The following is a 21,357-nucleotide window of genomic DNA, read 5'->3' on the forward strand; positions in this document are numbered from 1 at the left end:
TCTGGATTTAGTACCATGTGACTCTCTTGTTTGCAAATATGGTTTGTTAGAAAGGATTTGCATTACCAATAAAGAAACCAATGAAACATATCTGTTAATATTTTTGGTATCCAACTCATACACAATTTTTGTAACATATTTCTTTGCCATAGTGTTGTAAATTACCGAGTGTAAAAGATTTCAAATTGAATAGACAACTTTGAGACTGCAAACCACCAACTATAATAAACTTTTACACTCACTTTAATTCATTTCTCATCACTATTGGGTAACCACTTCTCTCTCATGAATACATTGCTTAACTTTATTTCACTCATAACATTTGGCCCATTAACTTCACAAAGTTGCCTATGGACTTTGTCATAAAGATTCAGAGTGAATTTTACAGTTTGTAGAATTATCTGTTGTAGCACTCATTGTAAATTGCTTACAGATCACAAAAATCACACAGCTAATGCCAACTAAATGACTAACATCTGGGTATTATATCATACTGAAATACACACATCATTATCCCATTTCATTGTCACAGTTGGCAATAATTCCAAAACAGACATTATTTAAAAAATGTTCCTGTAGTTAATTTATATCAAGAAAATTGCTTTTTTTGTATATTGAATGACCTTAGATGTCATTGCTTTATTTAATTTAAGTTCTGCTTCTTTTGTAGCAGTGATTTCATAAAATTATACGTATTTGTTTATAATTTCTTAATAAAATTTTAAACACTTTACTTTAAACTTGAATATTGTTGAGGACAATGAATCAAATTTAATTTGATAATTTGTATTATTTTACATTGGTGTAGTGATGGAACATTAAATAATGCAAAAAAACTTGCCAAATGCAAAGGCATTTGTTTAATTTCCCGATTACTGAATATTCTATTATTATAAGAATAATAATAATTATTATTATATTCTATTATTATTCTGTCTATTAATGCATATTATTTGTGTAATATCATTGTGAATCTAAATAATAATGAAAAATATAAAAACAAAAGAAAATTAGCAAATATGTAATTTGATTTTCACAAAATTACTTAAAAAAAAACCAGCTATTTCAGTACACAGTACCTTCCTCAGGTACAGAAATAGCTGTTGTGGTTTTTTTAAAAATAATTGTGTGAAAATTAAATATTATATATTTGTTTATTTTTTTTGTTGTTAATATGGATTTTCATCAGTTATTGGCTTTATCCATTTTCCAAAATATAAATAAATGCACAGAAGAGTTTTCCCAAGCTTTCGACTCCTCTATGTAATGACTAAAACTATTGGGTTATGTAAAAAGAGTTCATTTTTAAAATCCAGAATCTTGCTTTAATAATTTTAAGTCTTAAGTTAGTTAGATTTTAGAATGTATGGAGATTTAATTATAGTTATGATCATTGTCAGCTATATTTTTGTTATAAGAAAGAAAGAGATTAGCATTTTTCTGTTCAGTTATTTTTTTAAAAATCAGCACATATTTCTTTTGTCAAATAATATTTCAGGTTCAGTAAAGACTAGTGGTGCCGACAATCATTGTACTATATCACCACAACCACCTCCTAGAACAAGACATAATCCTTTTAATCGTTTACCTCATGTAAATGGATCTAACTCGCACCATAATCGTTCGCAAAGTGTAAGATCTGCTCCAGCACGTTCTGATACATCAAGAACACATATTGAGAATACTTCACGCCATAAGTAAGTATGATTTGTACTGAAATTACGTTTAATAAGTATTAATATTTTTGAAGTTATTGGTGATATAAGCTACATGTTTTTTTTTCAATCATGGGCTATATTGTTTGTTTTTTCTTCTTTTTTCTGTTAAATATAAAATTTTCCTTTTGTTGCTATACAGTCTCATTCACAGTGATTGGAAATAATCGATCAAAGTACTTATTTTTTTTTTAGGTAAGATGAACTCTGAAAATAAGTAAGATGACCATCTTACTTAGGTAAAGGTGGTCAGTGAAGAACTAGGCAGATCCTTGGTCTTGGGTGAAACTGTAAACTATCTTTATCTCTTGAGGAACTCACAAATCTCCTGTTGGTTTACAGCCCTTTTAGTTCCATTATCTATCCTTAATTCCCACTTCACTTGGTAGTTTGAGAGTATATATCACTTGGCTGAATGACAGCTACATGTGTGCTTATCAGAATTCTATTTTTTTTTTTTTCATAAAAATTGAGCTTTTGTGAAAAATAGTGATCACACAAAAAACTCAACTAGTGAGTGACATACTTATCACAAATTATCAGGTTTCTACTCCAGCCATATAAAAAAAGTTAAATACATAATGGATGCTTATGACTGTAATAATCAGCTTGAAGGTATAATTGGTTTTTAAGTGCAGTGTATAAATTACTGGTTATTTATGTTGTAGATACTTATTCATTTGTACCTTACTCTTTTCATTTCCATTGTTTTTTTTTTTATCTGGAAAGCAAAATAAAGAGAAATTTCATTTTGATAGCTCTACTTGTTCAATTACACTGATAGACAAAAAATATTTTTAATGTTTCTCCAAGTGTGATACCATTTCTTGAATTGCTTTTTTGCGTACATTAAAGATTTGTAAATACAACCTTTCACCCATAGTTTTAAATAAATTATGCTTCAAAAAAAATTAAGGGAAAATATAGTTAAAATCTCTAAAATTTATAATTTTGCAAGGCCATACCTGTATTAGAATGATTTCGCTGATCCTTTTCTTTTATAAATAGCCTCAACCACATCCTGAATTAATGTCCAACAGTAATTGGCTAGCATGTTAGTATTCCATTTTCCTTTATAGCGGCTTTCCATCACTGAATGTCATGGTGAAAACATTCACCGAGTTCGACACTTATGTCTCTGAGGTTGTCCGGGCAAAAATCCAGATGTAAGTGGAGAAAATGTATTTTCAAAGACATATTACATTCCATAGCTCTGTATGAAGTAAGAAGTTGATTAACAATATCGTGGTAATTGTTGGATTTTTGTTTGCAGAGAAAATTTTTACAAATGTCTCTAAATGAAGCCCAAGCTGTGCTTTCTACATTATTTAACATTGAGTTAAATACATCATCTTTGACCAACTCTCTTATTTGAGGACCAACAGATATTCCTTCTTTAATTTTCCTTCACTTACATTCAGAAATTTCTGCCTGATGTACAAAAATCCAGGACTATCCTTCACTGCTTTTACAAAATTTTTCATCAGTCCTAGCTTGATATGGAGAGGGGGTAAAAATACTTTTTTGGGTTCAACTAAGTGGTCATGAATAATATTTTTCCCATTTGCCGTTAAGTTGTCTCGTTTCTGCCACTCTTTGGTAACTTAACGTTTATCCCTAGCTCGGCTGTCCCATTCGCAAAGAAAACACATGTACTTATTATTACCTAACTTCATGCGTAACAAAATAGCTATAACTTTCAAATCACCACATATGTTCCAGCTGTGTTTTTTATAATTTATTTTTTCAAGAATGTCTTTCATCACATCATGTCTCAAATTAATACCATAAGCGATTGGTATCAAAGCATATTTGTTACTGTTGTGTAGTAGACCCACTTTTAAACTCTACTTGGACGAATCTATGAAAAGGTACCAGTCCTCAGGTTTATGAACTTGTCCTAAGTGCAACATAAGCTCATCAATATCTGTGTAATAAACCAAATTATTTTCATCAATAAAGTACTGAGAAAGTTCTTTTTGTTGGCTTCGAAAGCCCAAAGAAAACAAAATTATGCTCAAAAAAGTTTTTCCATTTTGCTTTTTGGATGTAATTTTGTTTTCCAATTTATTTCAGTAACTAAGTAGCATGATTTTTATTTAAAATTATAATTTATTCATGGTAAATATGTACTGTGACAATATAAAATTAATGTAATTATAAACAGTTTCACTACAGTTAGGTTATTTTTATTACAAATTAACAAATATTAGAAGTAAATTTTGATAAAATATATATTATGGAGCCATAGACATATACAGATACATGAATAACTTTGTGTTTAAGATATATAAAATTATAATGGCACTCTTATTAAGAGCATTTCAGTTATTATGGTTAATCCTTTTGGTCAGTCTAATTTCTTGTTTTATATTCTCCAGATTATATTAAATTGGTTATTATTAATAAAAATAATATAAAACAATTTAATTTTGTTTATTGTTTTTTTAGCTTTTCATGTATTATCCACTTTTTGACTCCTCTGCTAGTGGTAATACAGAGGAGTCTAAAAAAATGTACTCACTGTTTGTAATTAAATAATATCTAAACAAAAAAACTTACACTTACTAATCTAAAGTGTAGTGTAGTGCAAGGTGTTTATTTGTTGTGGTTGGCGAAGGTGGCAATTTATGCTGTGCATGTGCAGGTGGTTGGTGGTGGAATGATCCAGTCGTATTAGCCAGTGAAGCGGAAGACAGTCAAGTACCAACAATGACTTAGATTTGCTTATCATTTGTTGAACACAAGGCTGTATTTAAGTGATATTGGAAATACAAGAGCATTCACGAGGTACAACGGCAGTGGCAGAGAGAGTTTATAGATGTGCACAAGGAAAGATTTGGTTGACCACAAACAGCTGCAAGTCTGGCGTCCAGTGCTGTGGTGTTGCAATGTTTCACCCGATCACTGCAAAAATCAGTAAACCAGGGAGCACATGAAAGTGGGGTGAGCCAGTCATGTGCAAGACACATTCTGAAGAGTGCATAGTGGAAAGTGTATATTCCAAGACTGCTATGAATGAGGACGTGATGAATGAAGACCACCCAGCTCAAAGGATGGAGTACTGTGAGTGGTTTCAGCACATGGTTAGTGAGAATGAGGAATTTTTCAGGTAGTTTGTGTGGACTGACGAGGCGCAATTCAAACTTAACAGTACTGTGAACCGTCACAGTTATGTCTGTTGGGCTCCTGAAAATCCTCACATTCATGTGGACAAGGCAGTGAATCTACCAGGGGTTGCTGTGTGGTGTGGTCTGTCAGCGCATGGTTTGATTGGTCCCTTCTTCAAGGGTACTGTAACTGGTGAGATGTATCGTGACATGCTTTAGACAAGGATTTTGCCTGCCATCCAAAATCTGTATGGTAATGAACTTTTTTACTTGTAACAAGATGGAGTCCTGCCTCACTACCATCAAGATGTCAGTTTGTATCTCTATAAAACTCTACCCAGACAGTGGGTGGGTCGAAGAGATGCTGTTGAGTACCCACTTCGATCTCCTGATTTGATTCCTCTGGGGGGACCATCAAGAATGACATGTGTCAACAAAAATCAGCAAGCAACAATCGATGAGCTACATGAAAAAATCGTAGTCGTGCTGCCATTATGCCAGAAACACTAACAGCCATAGTTTGGCGCCATGGATGTTGTATAGAAGCTACTGGTGATCATTTTGAACACATAGCATAACCCTCTCTCATTGACAAAAATTATCATGTCAAGTCAAATTTGTCATGAGGTATGGACTAGCGAGTGAGTACATTTTTTTGGGGACACCTGTATTTTCCAGTCTTTCTTAACACTGTAGCAGAGGTAAAGCATCTGATGTATAACTGGCAAAGTTATTTTCTTAGAGATTAATAAATTTCAATTTATGTATAAAAATGTAATGTTTGGTTTCCTTTATTTAATTTTTAGTTACTGTTTATTATTTTTTTCTTTTTTAGTTACCTGAAGTTTTTCAAATAACTGTTAATCATCACATATAATAAAATTAAAATTAAAAAATTCTATGTGGGCATCACATGACTTCCTTGTATGCCTATTACATTATATATACACATTTTTTGCTGCACTTGATTTAAACTTATTTCATTTGAAAGTGACATACGATCCTCCAATTCTTTAATAAAGTGGACAGTTACACAAATGCTGAAATGTTAGTTTTTATTAACATCAAATATTTATACAATTATTAATTCAACAATCTTACATGAAATATTAGGATAGAGTAAAAGTCCCTTTATTACTCATACTACTAGATCAGTATTTTTCATGTCTTCATGAGTTGCTGATTAACAAAAGTGTTAGATTTCTGCTGTGTCGTATAAACAAAAGTTAATAATTAAACTATTCCATTTAGTGAACTCTTGTATACTGGTTACAAATATTAATTTCGACCTAATGGTGTAAAATATTCAGTTTTTATTATTGGATTATTTGGTGAATAATCAAAAATAAAAAAGATAACATGAAGAAATATATCTCAAAAAACGACAAGAAGATGAGTATGAATATAAAGAGAGAAAATTTGAAAACTAGATAATGTGAACACAACTAAAGATCACAAGAATTATATCAAACCAAAAAGCGATTAAATGATTGGCAACAAAAAACAAATAAACAAAATGATGACAACTCTGAATTAGGAAGAATATTGTCTGACAATATCAGAGGAGTAATGAATGAAAAGATTCAAATTTTTTACAATTTATTAAAAATTTGGCATGTTTGCCTCTGTGTATATGTTATTCTTGTGAGGGTCTATATTTCAGTCACTCTGTAGTTAACTTTTATGTACATAAAATTAAACAGAAATTAAACTAGAGAATCCAAAAATAATACAGTTCTAAATTATAGTTTTCGGTTAATATTAAAAAATCAGATGTTTCATCAAATCTATTACTTGTACACATATGTAATGTCTATTAAATTACATTTACACATTTTTAAAAGTACATAAAATTTTATTTCACTAATAATTAAAAAAAAAAAATTTTATTATTGTTAAATTATTATTTATTGTAATTTTTTTTTTTATAGTCACAAGTTAATAATTATTAAATCAATATATTAAAATAAAAAAAAAAATTAAACAAAAATAAAAGGAGATGAAGTGTGATTTGGGTGATGTGCCTTCCCTTTAAGATCGAAATATTTTATTAATTAAAATTTTGAATTTTAATTTCAATTGCAATCAAAAAGGAAGGTGCACAACTGGATGTTACAACAGTCCTAACTCCGAAATTTCAACATCCTACGGCTAATTGTTTTTGAGTTACATTAGATACATACGCACATACATACATACATATGTACCGACGTCACGCTGAAACTAGTCAAAATGGATTCAGGGATGGTCAAAATGGATATTTCCGTTGAAATATGAAAACCAAAAAGTTTCACAATCACAATACTTCCTTTACTTCGTACAATGAAGTAAAAAACGTAAAATAAAATTAAAATATTACTAATCTGATTGTTCTTCAGTTCAATTTTTTGAGCTAAATATCAAATTTATTTTTACTGTTAAACCTTATTGTGATATAGCAATAGCGTTTTCATTAGTTGACTGCGTTTGAAAACCAGTTCATTAATGTTTTTCCTTAAATTTAAATTTACTAATGAGTGTTTCAAGAAGGACCCTAAGATTAAGGCCATCAAGGAGACCCTAAGATTAGAAAGGTAGAAGTCACGTGTAGGTAAACTTTATTTCTACCTACATGTCAGTTGGCAATACTGTACTCAAGATTAGCAGCTTGTAACAGTTGAAATGTCCTTATGCACTAGTGATATACCAGTATAAATTAATCTTTATTGTATTAACTATGTCGTTTTCCAAGGACGAATGTGTGTTTATTGTTGAAACGTACTGTGTATATAAATCCTACTAATGAGTGAAAGATGAGTTTCAGATAAAATTTCCCAATTCTTCAGTCCCTAATAAATCAACAATAAAATTTGATTAATAAATCTCATGAGACTGGAAGTGTACATGATAGGAAAACACAGGTGTTGACCATCACTGTTAACAGTAGAAGTTCTGGAGGATATGAAAGAATGTTTGACTTGCTCACCCAGAAAATCGTTCAGAGAGTTATCTTAACAGGTGGGCTTTCACTATCTACAACTTTCAGGGCTACTAAAAAATTACAATTGCATGCTTATCGCATCAGGGTCATTTAAGAATTGAAAGAAGTAGACTGCGAAAAACAATTACAGTATTTTTGTTGGTTTCATTCTTTTGTTGATGACAACAATATTGAAATTTTAAATCATATTTATTTCAGCAACGAGGCTTGGTTTCATTTGGTTGGCTACATTAACAGCCACAACTGCTGAATATAGAGTGCTGAAAATCCTTACATGTTTTTTGAACGACCATTACATGAATATCAAATTGGAGTTTGGTGTGTGATCTCTCGGTGTCGTGTAACAGTGTATTGCCATGTTAGATGTACACGAACGAGAATGTCAGTTCCAGCAGGATAATGCAACATGGTCATACTGCTAATGAAACGCTAGATATGTTACAGGAACTTTTGGCCATCATTTGATGTCAAAAGGGTTCTGGCCTCTATGATCCCCTGATCTTAAACCAGCAGATGTTTTCCTTTGGGAGTATTTATAAAGTGTAATTTTTAAAAACAATCCTCTTATACTTGATGAATTGCAGGCTAACATTAAAAGTGAGATTTCAAACATTATGAAAAGTGGGGTAAATGTTATGAAACTTGTACAAATCTGCATCACGATCACAGGAAATATTTTGAGCATCTATTGTAAAGTTATTGAAGGTAATTTGAATATTGTTGTATAATTATTTTAATAACATTAATATTTTTGTAATAGATTCACATTGTCAACAAAAGGGGTTGCATCCTTCTTGAAACACCCGTTAGTTGACATCGACAATCTTGAAATATTAACCGCAGTAACATTTACCCTTATCAATCAATAAAAGTAGTGGTCTCTTCTGCTCCATATATTTAGTCACATTCCTCAGTTAAATGAATTATAACTAATATTATAAAACCAGAAGACTGTGATAGTTTAGTAAGTCATTTTCCATTCCTGGTGCACTGGAAATGACCCATTCAAAATTATTTAATATAGTAATTGTAACTTGAAATTTGTAATATGACTTAATACTTATTAAGTCATCTGATGAAGTCATATATAAATGGAAGTGTATATGTTGGCATATTTCTGTCCTCTTTCTCTAATAAAAATTTGTAACAGCAGAAAACATTTGTACTTATAAATACAAAAATTCATTTTTTGCAAAGGTCATGTTAAATCTTAAAAATAGTTTTTTATGATAATAATGTGTATATATTATTCAGTTCTTCAGAAATATAAATTTGTATTAATAAAATCATTACGGTATAAACTGCTTTTAAGTGGAATTCATAAAATAAACAGCTGCTGGTAGAAAATTAATTTTTATATAACTTGTACAATTCATTACATAAAGAACTCTGTATTCGATTAATGAAACTGAAATGTGGCCAGATTTATTTGTGTTGCTGCTAGTCATTTAATGTTATTTTGTCCGTTTTCAGATTGTTTACATCAACATTGTAATTGAATATATTTTATTTAGTTTGTTTATTATTGAATAATTTAACCATTAAAAATAATTACTCATTTTAATATTTGAAAGTGTTTTTATTTAATTCCTTTTTTTTTACAGAGTTACATTTAGAGAACTACACACGGCTTATGGTCGCCCTATTTTAACAGATCGTAATGAGTGGCGCCATCGTAATAAACTCGAACAAGAGAAAAAACAACAACCATTAATATCACTCTAATATTTATGTAACAATAATAATTTTTTGTAATGTTTTGTTTTCTATTGTTATTATTAATTAATCGATTAACAATAATTGTTATCTGCATGTGAAATTTTTATTCACCGCTGTAGTGGGGAATTTACTTTTTGTATGATTTGTAATTATTTAATATAATAATTAATGAAGTATTATTAATAATATTATAATTTTTTTTTAATGATTGCATAAAATGTCAGCCTATGGTTTATGTTTATAAACTTATTGTTAATCAATGTGGTAAAATTTGAGTGTTCTAGATAAGTTGATAGTTCAGACTTTTATTCAGAAAGGTTTGTTTAAAATTAAATTGAAGTGAACAAATTTTGGATTGCTTAAGGACTGTAATTTATCAGAATAACACATTTTTAAATTTATGGCCATTTTATGTTGATTAAATATAAACAAGAATCTCTTAATTATCACACACTGTTAATTGTTTGTATAGCATTGTAATTCTGATTGAGTACAATAAATATGATTTAATTTTCTACTAATTTATAAAGATATTCTATATAGAATAATCATTTCAAAATCATCTATCATCATTTTTTTTATTTATTTATTTGCTTCCATAAATTCTACAATATTGAATCCTGCTAAGACATAATCTTTTCAGCATTTGGTTGATCAGTCTTTTTATAAAACAAAGTCACTTTTTATAAATCAAGTTAGTTATGCAGTGCAACACAAAAAATACAATAAAATATATACTTATATACTTAGATAATACTTAAAATGTTATGAAATACTTAATTAATATATCATCAGAAAGTAAGACAAAAGCAGATAAAAGTTAATTAATGTAAATAGAGATTAATTTTAAAAAGTAGTTTAAGTTAAAGGTAATAATTTAAATAAAGATAATTTTTAATACATTCCTACTACATAAATCTAAATTTGCCTGTTCTTGCAGATTTCAGATTTATAATACACACAAAATAAAAAAAAGTAAATAAATAATACATAGATCTTACATTTTATAACAAAAGGAAAAAACTGTTAAGAAATTGCTGCTAATAAATAGTTAAAAACTTTTTTCTCAAAAGTTTTCTTTTTATCTTTTTTCAAAATATGTGTTGTGCAACTAAATTTTTTGTCATGTGTGTCTGTATATCATGACTACATTTAATATTAACAAAAACTTACAGCCTCGGTATCATTAAAGTTATTTTTATGTAAAACCATATGGTTGATCATTCTTTTTATAAAATTATTTTCTATTTGAAAACTACATAAATTTCTATCATTTTTCTTAAGCTTTCAATCTTGTTTCTTTAAAAAATGATCAGAAAAATGGCATCAAGTCTTCATTAAGATTTCCATTTACATAGGTTCCGTCTTCGAAAATGTCACTGTTTTTTTAAAAAAAAGTTGATTTTTCTGAAGTTCCTTGCATAATTATTTATGAATTATTCATTTCTTAATTTTTGAATGAAACCTTAACAAAAACTTAGGAGGTCTTTTTATCATTTGAAGGAATATGATGAACAACATGAATAACATCTGGCTTCAAATTAATGTCAACAGATTTTGCCACAAGATTCAGTATTTGATTAAATTTTTCATTATCAGCTGATTGTAAACCTTGAATTTCCAAGGTCACTCACCAACCACATTGTTCTAAGTTATCTGTTTGATCAGATGAAACATATATTTTTTAATTACAATCTAGCATATCTTAATTTTTTAATTCCAAGTCCTCATTCTTAAATTCTAACAGTTGTTAAAGAGATTTTGTCATATCTCAGTGACAGAAATTCATAACCTTTTTCAAGATTTGGTACAGTATCCTTCATGTTAATAAGACTGTCAGTTTTATTGTTTAAAATTTGTAAATAATTACTTACATCAGTGTTGATAAGCCAGTATCATCAGCTGACAGATGCCACAATACATCATAATCATTATTATAATTATCATTTTTAAATCTTTTGTATTGAAAAATTCATGTTTTTCCAAATTAAGCTGTATCAACGGTTATATTCATAACAATCTAATCTGTTAATAACCTGTTTTATTAATCATAATAATCTGTTTTATTAAATGTAGTTTTGACCTTTCGTATTATACTTTTTTCTTTTACAGGTTGTTGTTCTATAGATATTACAGGTAACATCATTGCCCTTTGTTTAGATAGTTATGGTTACTGTTTTTTTCATTTATACAGTCTTGAAATGTACCAATAAAATATGTTTTATAGGATGGTTTAGTTCTTGAAATCTGAATCTTAAAAAAGTTTTTTAATAAAAAAAAATTACTCTGGATCAAATTTTATCAAAATACTTGAACTTGATTTATAATTTTTATTATAATTTTTTATTAAATAATTAATATTTATTATTAATTTTTATCTCTAATTTTATTCTTAACCAGTTCTGTAATTTTATCATTTTCTGTCATTCCCTTCAATTTGTTACCATACATTTTGGTTCAGAGTAGTCTCTTACGTATCTCAGATAATTTAAATCTTTCTGTGTAATGATTGTTCTGTTCATAAATCTATAACTCATGAAAAGATGAAGTGTGCAAAGGTGAGGGATTCTTGTATATTTATATATGTATAAAACAGCATTTATTAGAATGTATCTTATATTCTATGTACATTAAGTTAAGTATGTATATATAGTGAAATTTAGTTGTTAGAGCATAGAGTAGCATCTAGCATAACTAATTATACTAATATAATAACATATGTGAGCATTTATAATGAAATGTAGGTAACATTTAAAATTAGTTGATTGAAATGTGCTTTATGAATCATGTTATATATAGACATTTACAACATGATGTACAGCCTCATCTTTGCTATATTAAATGCTCATCTTGATACTTTAGAATAGTGCAACTTTATTTTATTCATATTATTGGTATTGCATATTTTATTCAGCATTTATTTTATAATGATCGTTTATATTTAACGTTCTTAGATTAAAACCTTTCTGAACCGAACACTACTAAATAAAAACATGTTTCAAATAAAAAACAACTCCTGTGATAAGGAATACCTAAATAGAATTTGTTTTTGAGTACTGTTGTATAATCCATTGAAGAAGGTAGGAAAAATTTATTAATTCTACAAAAAAGTGTATTTAATGACTTAGAATGCTTTCAGGTTGTACAACTTATAAACATAAATTTCGCATAGACCTAATCATTTCAGCTCTAGTATGGTATGTGAAGCTTTTTGTACTGGTCAAAGATGAAAACGGAAAGCCCAAAGTAAATTGACAAAATTGAAAGCACTTCGGCCAGTTCTTGAGATTTTTAGAACTATAAAAAAAATTGTATAAGTGATCTTTATAATCTCTCTGTTAAGTGATCTTTATAATTTCACATTATAAAATGAATCTGTTAGTACTTATAACAAGTACTTGTAGTTAAGAATAAGATTCTTTCTCACACCTTTTGAATTCATTAATCTTTTTTAATTTCTAGAATTATGGTGAATTTTTTCTGACAATCAGAATTTTTAAGAACAGCATTTACTCTTAAATATGCTTATTATTATGATGTAATTATAAGTTGCATTGGTATATTAATCATTTTATCTATGTGAAAATCTTATATATTCTAGATAGCAAAAACTATTGGTAAAAATAATCTTAAATATTACAAATGTTCAGTAAGCACTTTAATAAATTGATTTTACTATTTTTAAGATAAAACAGTTTTATTAAAACAGATAGATATTTTCTTATTAAATATTTAATGTTTTTTTTTTAATTGTCAAAATGGAAAACTGTATGTTCCTATTAATTAATTTTTTCTCTATTTAAGATCATCACATATCTCCAGCATGGAAAATGATTTCTTATTTTTATTTAAACCTTAAAAATTTTGCATAAATATTTATTCAGTTATTCTAAAAAAATATGAAAATTACATACTCTGTATATTCATATTAATAAAGGTATTTAATGTGCAGGATGCGTTAAAAAAATATGCTGTTGTGTTTTGAAAATATGCTGTAATGCTACAGTAGATGGGAAAATATCATTAGTATTTTATAATATTATAAATGCTGTTATATTTTTATCAAATAATAATAAATTCTAAATTTGATTTCAAATTGTAGTTTTTTAATACTGAATTTATAAATAGCAATATTTATTTGTACATGCCAAATGACTGTTTAATGACTGAAACTACATAATGTAAATTTTATAGTAAAAAAAAAAAATAATAATTATGATAAAAAGATATTCAGCCTAATATTAACAAAATGATAGATTTGAAATTAAAAAATAAATGCACATAACAAGGGTAGAGAGAGGCTTTATAGAGGCTAAGATGAAATGCCAATGATTTTGAATAATGCTGAAATAAATCCTACCATATTACAAACCCAAAAGACGTTTCTCTCACATGTGTTAGTTAGCTGCCTGTGTAAAGAAAGCTAGTTATGTCTTCCATGTGAGACTGTAGCAGGGAAAGTATTAAACTGATTAAGAAAGGTTTTTTTTGTACTTTGCAAACTGTGAATTTTAATAAACTATTTTTTCTTCGAGTAGACCATTTTATATTATATTCATGATTTTAGTCAAGACATTTATCATCCAGTTAGTGCTTTTTCTAAAATTCAGTTATGAATTTAAATACAAATTTTAACCATTTATAAATCTTAACATAATCATTATGCATATGCATTGTAGTGGTAGGATTGTTTTTTAATTATTGTATTGTAATTCACACTGTCAAACCCGAAAAACAATTTAAACTGAGGCTTCAATGATTATTAGTTTGCTTGAATTTTTCATTATAGGATTTTAAACAGAAATTTGGTTTTTAAATACAAAGAGGATATTGCTATTTAGACTTATTTAATTGGAAAAATATGTTTACTCTTAATATTTTTTATAAAAATAATTTTGTAATAATTTTAAAATTTTTTTTGTAATCTCATAGACTATTAAAATAAGGTATATGTATTAATATTGTATAATACAGGCATGTATTATTTTGAAATGTAAATTATTTTTCATTTAAATTAAGTTCTCCTAGCCAAGAATAAGCATTTTTGTTAGCCCAACTAAATTATCGACCTCATTGGTATTTGTTAATTTCTGTGTGCCATAAACGTTTTCAGGAATATTGAAATTAAAAAATTGGACAGGTTTTATGTTCTAATGAAGATATTGGATTGAAAATATGCTTATTTGAATCTTTTTATGGATTTTAACTGCCTATTATGTAGTTTGACTGCCTGTTTATTGTTGCTGAGTAAAAGAACAAATCCATGTAGATTTAACCCTTTATCTTAAATTTTGAAATTTAGTTTGAGGTTTTAGGGAAATTTTAATCTGATTTACTTATTATGAACATCATTTAACAAGAATTTTTGGAATAATATTATTTATAAACTTATTTATGACAAGTGGTAAGTATTAACTACAGTGAAACTTAACCTGACTGTTAATATAGCCGATATTGTACTTCAGAAATCATCTTGTGTTTTATTACTACTTATTACATCTTCTTGATTAACTTCTCTAATTTGACCATCCATAATTTTTATATACCACAGGCTTATTTCAGCTGAACAAAGTTCACCGTGGACTTTGTTTTCCGTGGCAATACTGATTTTTACTGAATGTTTGTTAGTATGTAAAAAATAGTTATTTGAGATAGTTTGTATTAGTGTCAGAGTTGATCAAACTGTACTAATTTATGTACAAACTGCTATGTAAAATAAAAATGCTACAAGCATTTCTTTATATATAACTACTCTTATGTTTAAATGTATCTTTTAAAATTATAGTTATTATTTAATATAATTTAATTATTATTATTATTAGGTAGAAAATACTACAGATAGCTTGCATTAAAATTATTTTGGGGTTTCAAATCAATGTCAGACTTGCCATATCAAATGTTAAAACAGTTTCACTTTTCATTAGAAAACACATTTGTTTTTGGTTAAAACAAGTTAAATCATAAACATAACTTTTAATCTGGAATAATAACTGAATATGCTCGCTGAATGTTACACGTTACATTTTTAATTTCTACATTACTGTTCTATTTTGACTTTCATTCGTCTTCTGTTGTACATCTATTATAGTCTCAAATATATTGCTTGAAGGTATTAATTTTATTATTTAAATCTGATTAATATGTATTTTCATTACTTAATATATTTTAAAACAGTTTTAATATTAAGTATTTTCCTTTAAATATAACTTGTAAAAATCCAAGTATTTTTCAATGCAGCTTGTTGTGTATTTATTACTTTTTAATTAAGTACTTGCTAAAATTTTTCTGATCTGTTTTCTTCAGATCTTCAAGGATCTGTACCTACCTTACATCTAGTAAAGTTAGAATCTTGAATAAATCCTTTAAAAAAGAAATGTATCAATTGGTATTCTGCTTTAAGCCTTTAAGTTATTATTAATGTACATATATGTATTATGTATATATATATATATATGCAGGATAGCTGGAAAGTAATGCACACTTGTTAATAACTAATTAACAGAAAGAGATGTTGAATGAAACAAAAAAGACATAAAACTACATTTTATTGGCTGCAAGTGCTTACATTTGCTTTTCATCATAATTGCTGCATGCTTCACATCGTATATGGTAAAATAAATGTTTTTTATCATGAATTCATGAATGCTGTTTATCTCTGGGCACTAATTCTGATAAGTATACGAATGGTGGGGAATGAGTTTATACTTAAATTTCAGAAGAGCCATGTTGGTAGCAAGTAATGTAGCATTATTCTTTAGCAGAATTATGTAGTCAATCAATTTTTAAACACAATACACATGTTTTCTTAAGTTTTCTCTTTGTAGCTAGCGGAATCCACATCCTGACCCCCATAGGGGAAGATACCCGCCTTGTGACAATCCTGGTCACCACATCACCCCTTCTGTTTCTAGCCCTGATAGGCTTTACCGGAAGTTGTCTTTTAGATCCTTTCAACCTAATAACACATCACAATCATCAGTTAAGCCTCTTTCAGGGTGCCACCAAAGCAAATGTTTCGACAGACATTTCCATCAGTATATTTACACAACATACTGTCGCTTTTGTATATCTTCTTCCAACGACAACCACCTACCATAGAAGACGACGTGTCTTCTATGGAGGTGTCTTCTATGACAAAGAGAAGAGTTTTTTCAAAGGTTTACATCCTGAAATTGAAAAACAAATCAAATTGCCACTATTCTGTGCTTTGCCTTTTTTCTTCTGGGTCATAATGATGCACTGAACAGGTTTTTAAAAAGCGCCCAATTAAATTTTGTGGCTATTGAAAATTCAGTCACTCCTTTTTGTTTTAAACATGATATAGCAGGCATGCTCAACTTCATTAACAAAGATTAAGTGAGGATTTACCAATATATGGGAAACCTCCCACTATAAACCTATAAATTCCCTCACTATAAACTTATAGTGAGGGAATGTAGCTACAAGATGGCAGCATGTGCTGCTCTGTGCAATGTTTTGTTCTCCTCTCCTGTTAATGTAATTCTGGATTATTTATTAGTCACTCCTCATATATGTTATGGTGTAGCACAGTGATCAATTGTCTTTTATGTGGAATTTTTTATGGATTACTGTCGTATTGCTATACCATTAGTTTAGTGATATTGGTTTATTTGAACACTTAGTTTCCCGGTTTGTTTGTCATCTATTATTTGTTATTGTATTATTAACAACAAATCCTGTGTCTGGGAACCTAGGTATCCATAGTTGCATTACTTCATAAACAAGAGGTACAAATACTTCTGAATCCCGATTAAATAAAGATGACCCAAATACCATGGAGATATCACCATTATTATATGACATATACAGAGAGATGTCTGGTTGTTTAATTTTCCCAGCTCTCTTAAGTGCCTTTATCAGAGGTAAAGTTAATATTTTAGTATGCTAGGAGAGTCATTCAAATATAAACCAGAATTTGTTTACATGGCTTTATTGATGCTAGATAAAAGTACAAATAAATTACCTTATTTTTTTATAGTTTCCATCAACAGAAATACATTTTCTTCACTGGATAGCTTTCTGTCTAATCCCCTCATCAAAAGACAAGATGGCTTCCCCAACAACCAATTGTGCACATAATGCTTGATTGTGGCATCATCAAATCTTTGCCCTCCTGAAGCTTCATTTAATAATCCAAACATGTGAAAATCACACGGTGACAAAGTCTGGACTGTAAAGTGGGTGTTGAAAAGGTGTCCAATGAATTCTAGTGAGTTTATCATGAGTGAGCTGCTGTATGTAGCCATGCTCTGTCGTGGAGAAGGAGGACATTGCAAATTTGTTGACAGCATCATTTGTTGTGGTAAACTGCTCTGATGTCATCCATCAATTGGCAGTGGTGTGCTGCATTTGTCATCCTTTGTTCATGCTTGAAATCAGTCAGCAGCACCCATTGAGTCCAAACACAGTTGCCAAAAATTTTTCAGCTGATAAACATTACTTGGTCTTGCTCTCTTCCCACTTTTCCTTACACCATACTTGTTTGCTTTCTGGGGTTTTGTAGTGGACCCACATTTCAACACAGATCACAATATGGTCCAAAAAATGCCTCTCCTTCCTCAAATCAATTCAGAAGTCGCTGACAGATGTCTTCCCAGACATTTCTTTATGCCTCGGTGAGAAGACATGGAAACCACCTTGACGACACTTTGCTGTATATAAGAGTGTCTAACAACATTGTATGCAAACTTCCAACACTTATGCCCACCTCTGATGCAATTTCAGCAACGGTTATGCGGTGGTCACCTTCCACAAGGTCTCAAATGGCCTGAATGTTGTCTTCATTGACACTGGTCCACAGATGATATTCATGACTTTTGTTCTCCATTGCATCATGGCCACTTCAAAATTTTTTAGCACGATCAAACACTTGAGTTTTTTATAGGATAGTATTTCTGAACTGGAGTAGAATGAAAATTTCAGAGGATATAACTCCATCATTGACAAGAATTCTGATTGTAATTCATTGTGCAACAGACAATGGTACTTCCTGCTCAGACATTCTACTACTGACATGGGGACATGACCTACAAGCATGGCTGGTCAGTTGCTCCTCTTCACACATATCCAGCTAAATACTCTCACATTCACTGCCCCACCATATTCACTGCTCTACCTCAGTCCACACAGAAAAATTCTTGTTTATATTTAAATGACCCTCATATGTATTTTCATCCACATCACTAGAAGCCTTACATTATTTTGGAAATACTTTTTTCCATTAACGTAAAACCTTAAAAAAAAAAACCTTGGGTGTGAAGATTAACATTTAGAATATCCTAGTGCAGTGGTTTCCAAACTTTTCTGAGTTGCGGTACCCTTTTTCAATTAACATTTTTCCATGGTGCCCTACCCTAAGTAAAATTATGACTACTTGTAAGTAAGAGATAAAAATAATTAAAACTCGTGTATCTTCATTATCTTTTTTACTTTATTGACATTAAATTAATAATTATAAATGTCTTGGTTCAATTAATTATGAAGCTTTTACAATATTTCGTGGCGCCCCTGTGAAGAGGCCGCAGCCCACAGTTTGGAAGTCACTATTCTATAGCATAAAAAAACTGTAATAATCATTAAAACTGTATTAATTAATTACCATTTGTTTAATTTTAACTTTAATGAGCTCTCATGTTTTGCAATAACATTTGTATCTAATTTTTTTTAAACCCTCCAAATTTTATTTAAACATTTGGTGAATTTCAAGTCTGTTTAACACATATGAACCATTTTAAGCCTACAGGAGTGAAATTCATAAACTGAACAAAATCCACACCTTTTATGTCTGACTTGTAAAATTATATGTAAATTTCCTTTCACATTGAGTACTGCATTAAAGACCACATATGATAGTCAGCAGATTTCTATACAAATGGTTAAATCATGAAAATATTATGTGTATGTTTGTGCACAGTAAAGGAATTAATATTTATTAACTGAAAAATATGATACATTTTTGAACAATCATGTTTTTTATTATTATTCAAATGGAACATCAATTAATTAACAAACAGATTTCTTTAACAAATTAGTTTTTTTTTTGTATTTTATTTATTTATAGATATAGAACTTATTTATAGTTTACTACTAATAACAGAAAATTCTGTTTATATTAATCACAGTCTTGTAAGACGTATTGCTGAAATTGAATTACATCTGCTTCTCGACAAATTACTGCAGAACACTAAAACGTAAGTAACTAGTGGCTTGCTTACAAAAGGCTAATTAATATTTTAAACTGCAGTTCTTAACTACTTTAAAAAAGTATACAAAAACAGCTTAATGTGGAATTACTTTAAATATCTTGTACAGTAATTGTTATCTTTTCATGTTTTTTTTTTCAAAAAATTTTTTGTCAAAAAACATTCTTAATTATGTTATTGAAAGTAATCATGTATTTCATAATTTATGTTTTAAACAATAAAGTTTATATCTAAATCAGTAATTTCATTGGTATATATCAGAAAAGTGTTCTAGAAAAACTTTTTTCCTTTTTTTAATATAAACAGTTATCCAGTACATTATTATAATTATTTGCTGTGTTGCATTATCAATTTATATTTTATAATGTTCTTTTATTTGTTACTAAAATCAGGAAATGATGCCTTAAATTCAAATCAGCTTATATGTACCACAGTTGTGTATAAAAAATCTGTTTGTAGTAGGATAGCTCTTATCCTTAACATAATACAGAATTTTGAAAAGAAGGTAAGAGCCCCATTAATTTTTGTTTTTAATAAAAAAAAGAGAACGTTATAGTGAATTTTTGTATTTATTCAGAACATTATAATTTTCTTTTAAATGCTGTTTGTGAGCATTTTAATAAACTTTAAATTGCAAGAAATCAATCTCAATGTAACTGGGAGTGGACTGGTTGATCCCTGTCAGTTTAAAAATATCAATGTAGCTGCTTTTGGCTTCTTGCATGTTATAATGATTAGAATTGCAGTTATATTCACCAGTGTATGAGTTAGTTGTTAGTCTCATTTTAACTTCATTTCCCTTTTTAGGTAATCTTGTATTGAATGCCTAACTCTTAGTAGAATATCTTTCTCAGAGTATGTTTTAGTACTATTTTTTTAAAAATAGCATAAATATATATGTTTTTTTATATTTTGAATAAGAATAAATTCTAAAAATATATTGTAGAATTTTTAATTTTGAAATTATGGAATATTAGTCAAATTTTTAAATTTACATCCTAAAAATTAAATAGTATTTCTAATGAAAATGTGATACATACTGACTTGATGTAGCATTTAGTATAATGAACAATTACACATTTTTTATGTTTCTGTAAGTGTGATACCATTTTTTGAATTGCTTTTTTGCATACATTACAGATCTGTGAATATAATGTTTCTATCACCCTTAGTTTTAAATAAATTACGCTTCAAAAAGAATTAATGGAAAATATAGTTAAAATCTCTAAAATTTATAATTTTGCATGGCCAAACCTGTGTTAGAATGATTTTGCTAATACTTTTCTTTTATAAACAGCCCGAGCCACATCGCAAATTAATGTCCAACAGTAATCGGCTAGCATGTTAGTATTCCATTTCCCTTCATACCGACTTTCCATCACCGAAATGTCTTGGTGAAAACGTTCACCATGTTCGTCACTTACATCTCCGAAGTTGTCCGGGAAAAGGTCCAGATGTGAGTAGAGGAAATGTATTTTCAAAGACATATTACATCCCATAGCTCTATATGAATTAAGAAGTTGATTAACAATATCATGGTAATTGTTGGTTTTTTGTTTGCCGAGAAAATTTTTGCATACATTTTTAAATGAAGCCCAAGCTACACTTTC

The 21,357-nt window shown here is 28.8% G+C and overlaps 1 protein-coding gene across 1 annotated transcript in view; it reads left to right on the forward strand.

Annotated features, from left to right (window-relative positions):
- Window positions 1-12,388, forward strand: part of IPIP (Inositol phosphatase interacting protein) — a 29,566-nt gene extending 17,178 nt beyond the window's left edge. The window contains exons 3-4 of the mRNA XM_075364827.1: window positions 1,499-1,697; window positions 9,410-12,388. Of these exons, the coding sequence (XP_075220942.1) occupies window positions 1,499-1,697; window positions 9,410-9,530 (320 nt within the window). The 3' untranslated portion in view covers window positions 9,531-12,388. The remainder of the gene's footprint in view (window positions 1-1,498; window positions 1,698-9,409) is intronic.
- The last annotated feature ends 8,969 nt before the right edge of the window (window positions 12,389-21,357 follow it).

This window comes from Lycorma delicatula, chromosome 4 (assembly GCF_047948215.1).
Source record: "Lycorma delicatula isolate Av1 chromosome 4, ASM4794821v1, whole genome shotgun sequence".
NCBI classification, from domain to species: Eukaryota; Metazoa; Arthropoda; class Insecta; order Hemiptera; family Fulgoridae; genus Lycorma; species Lycorma delicatula.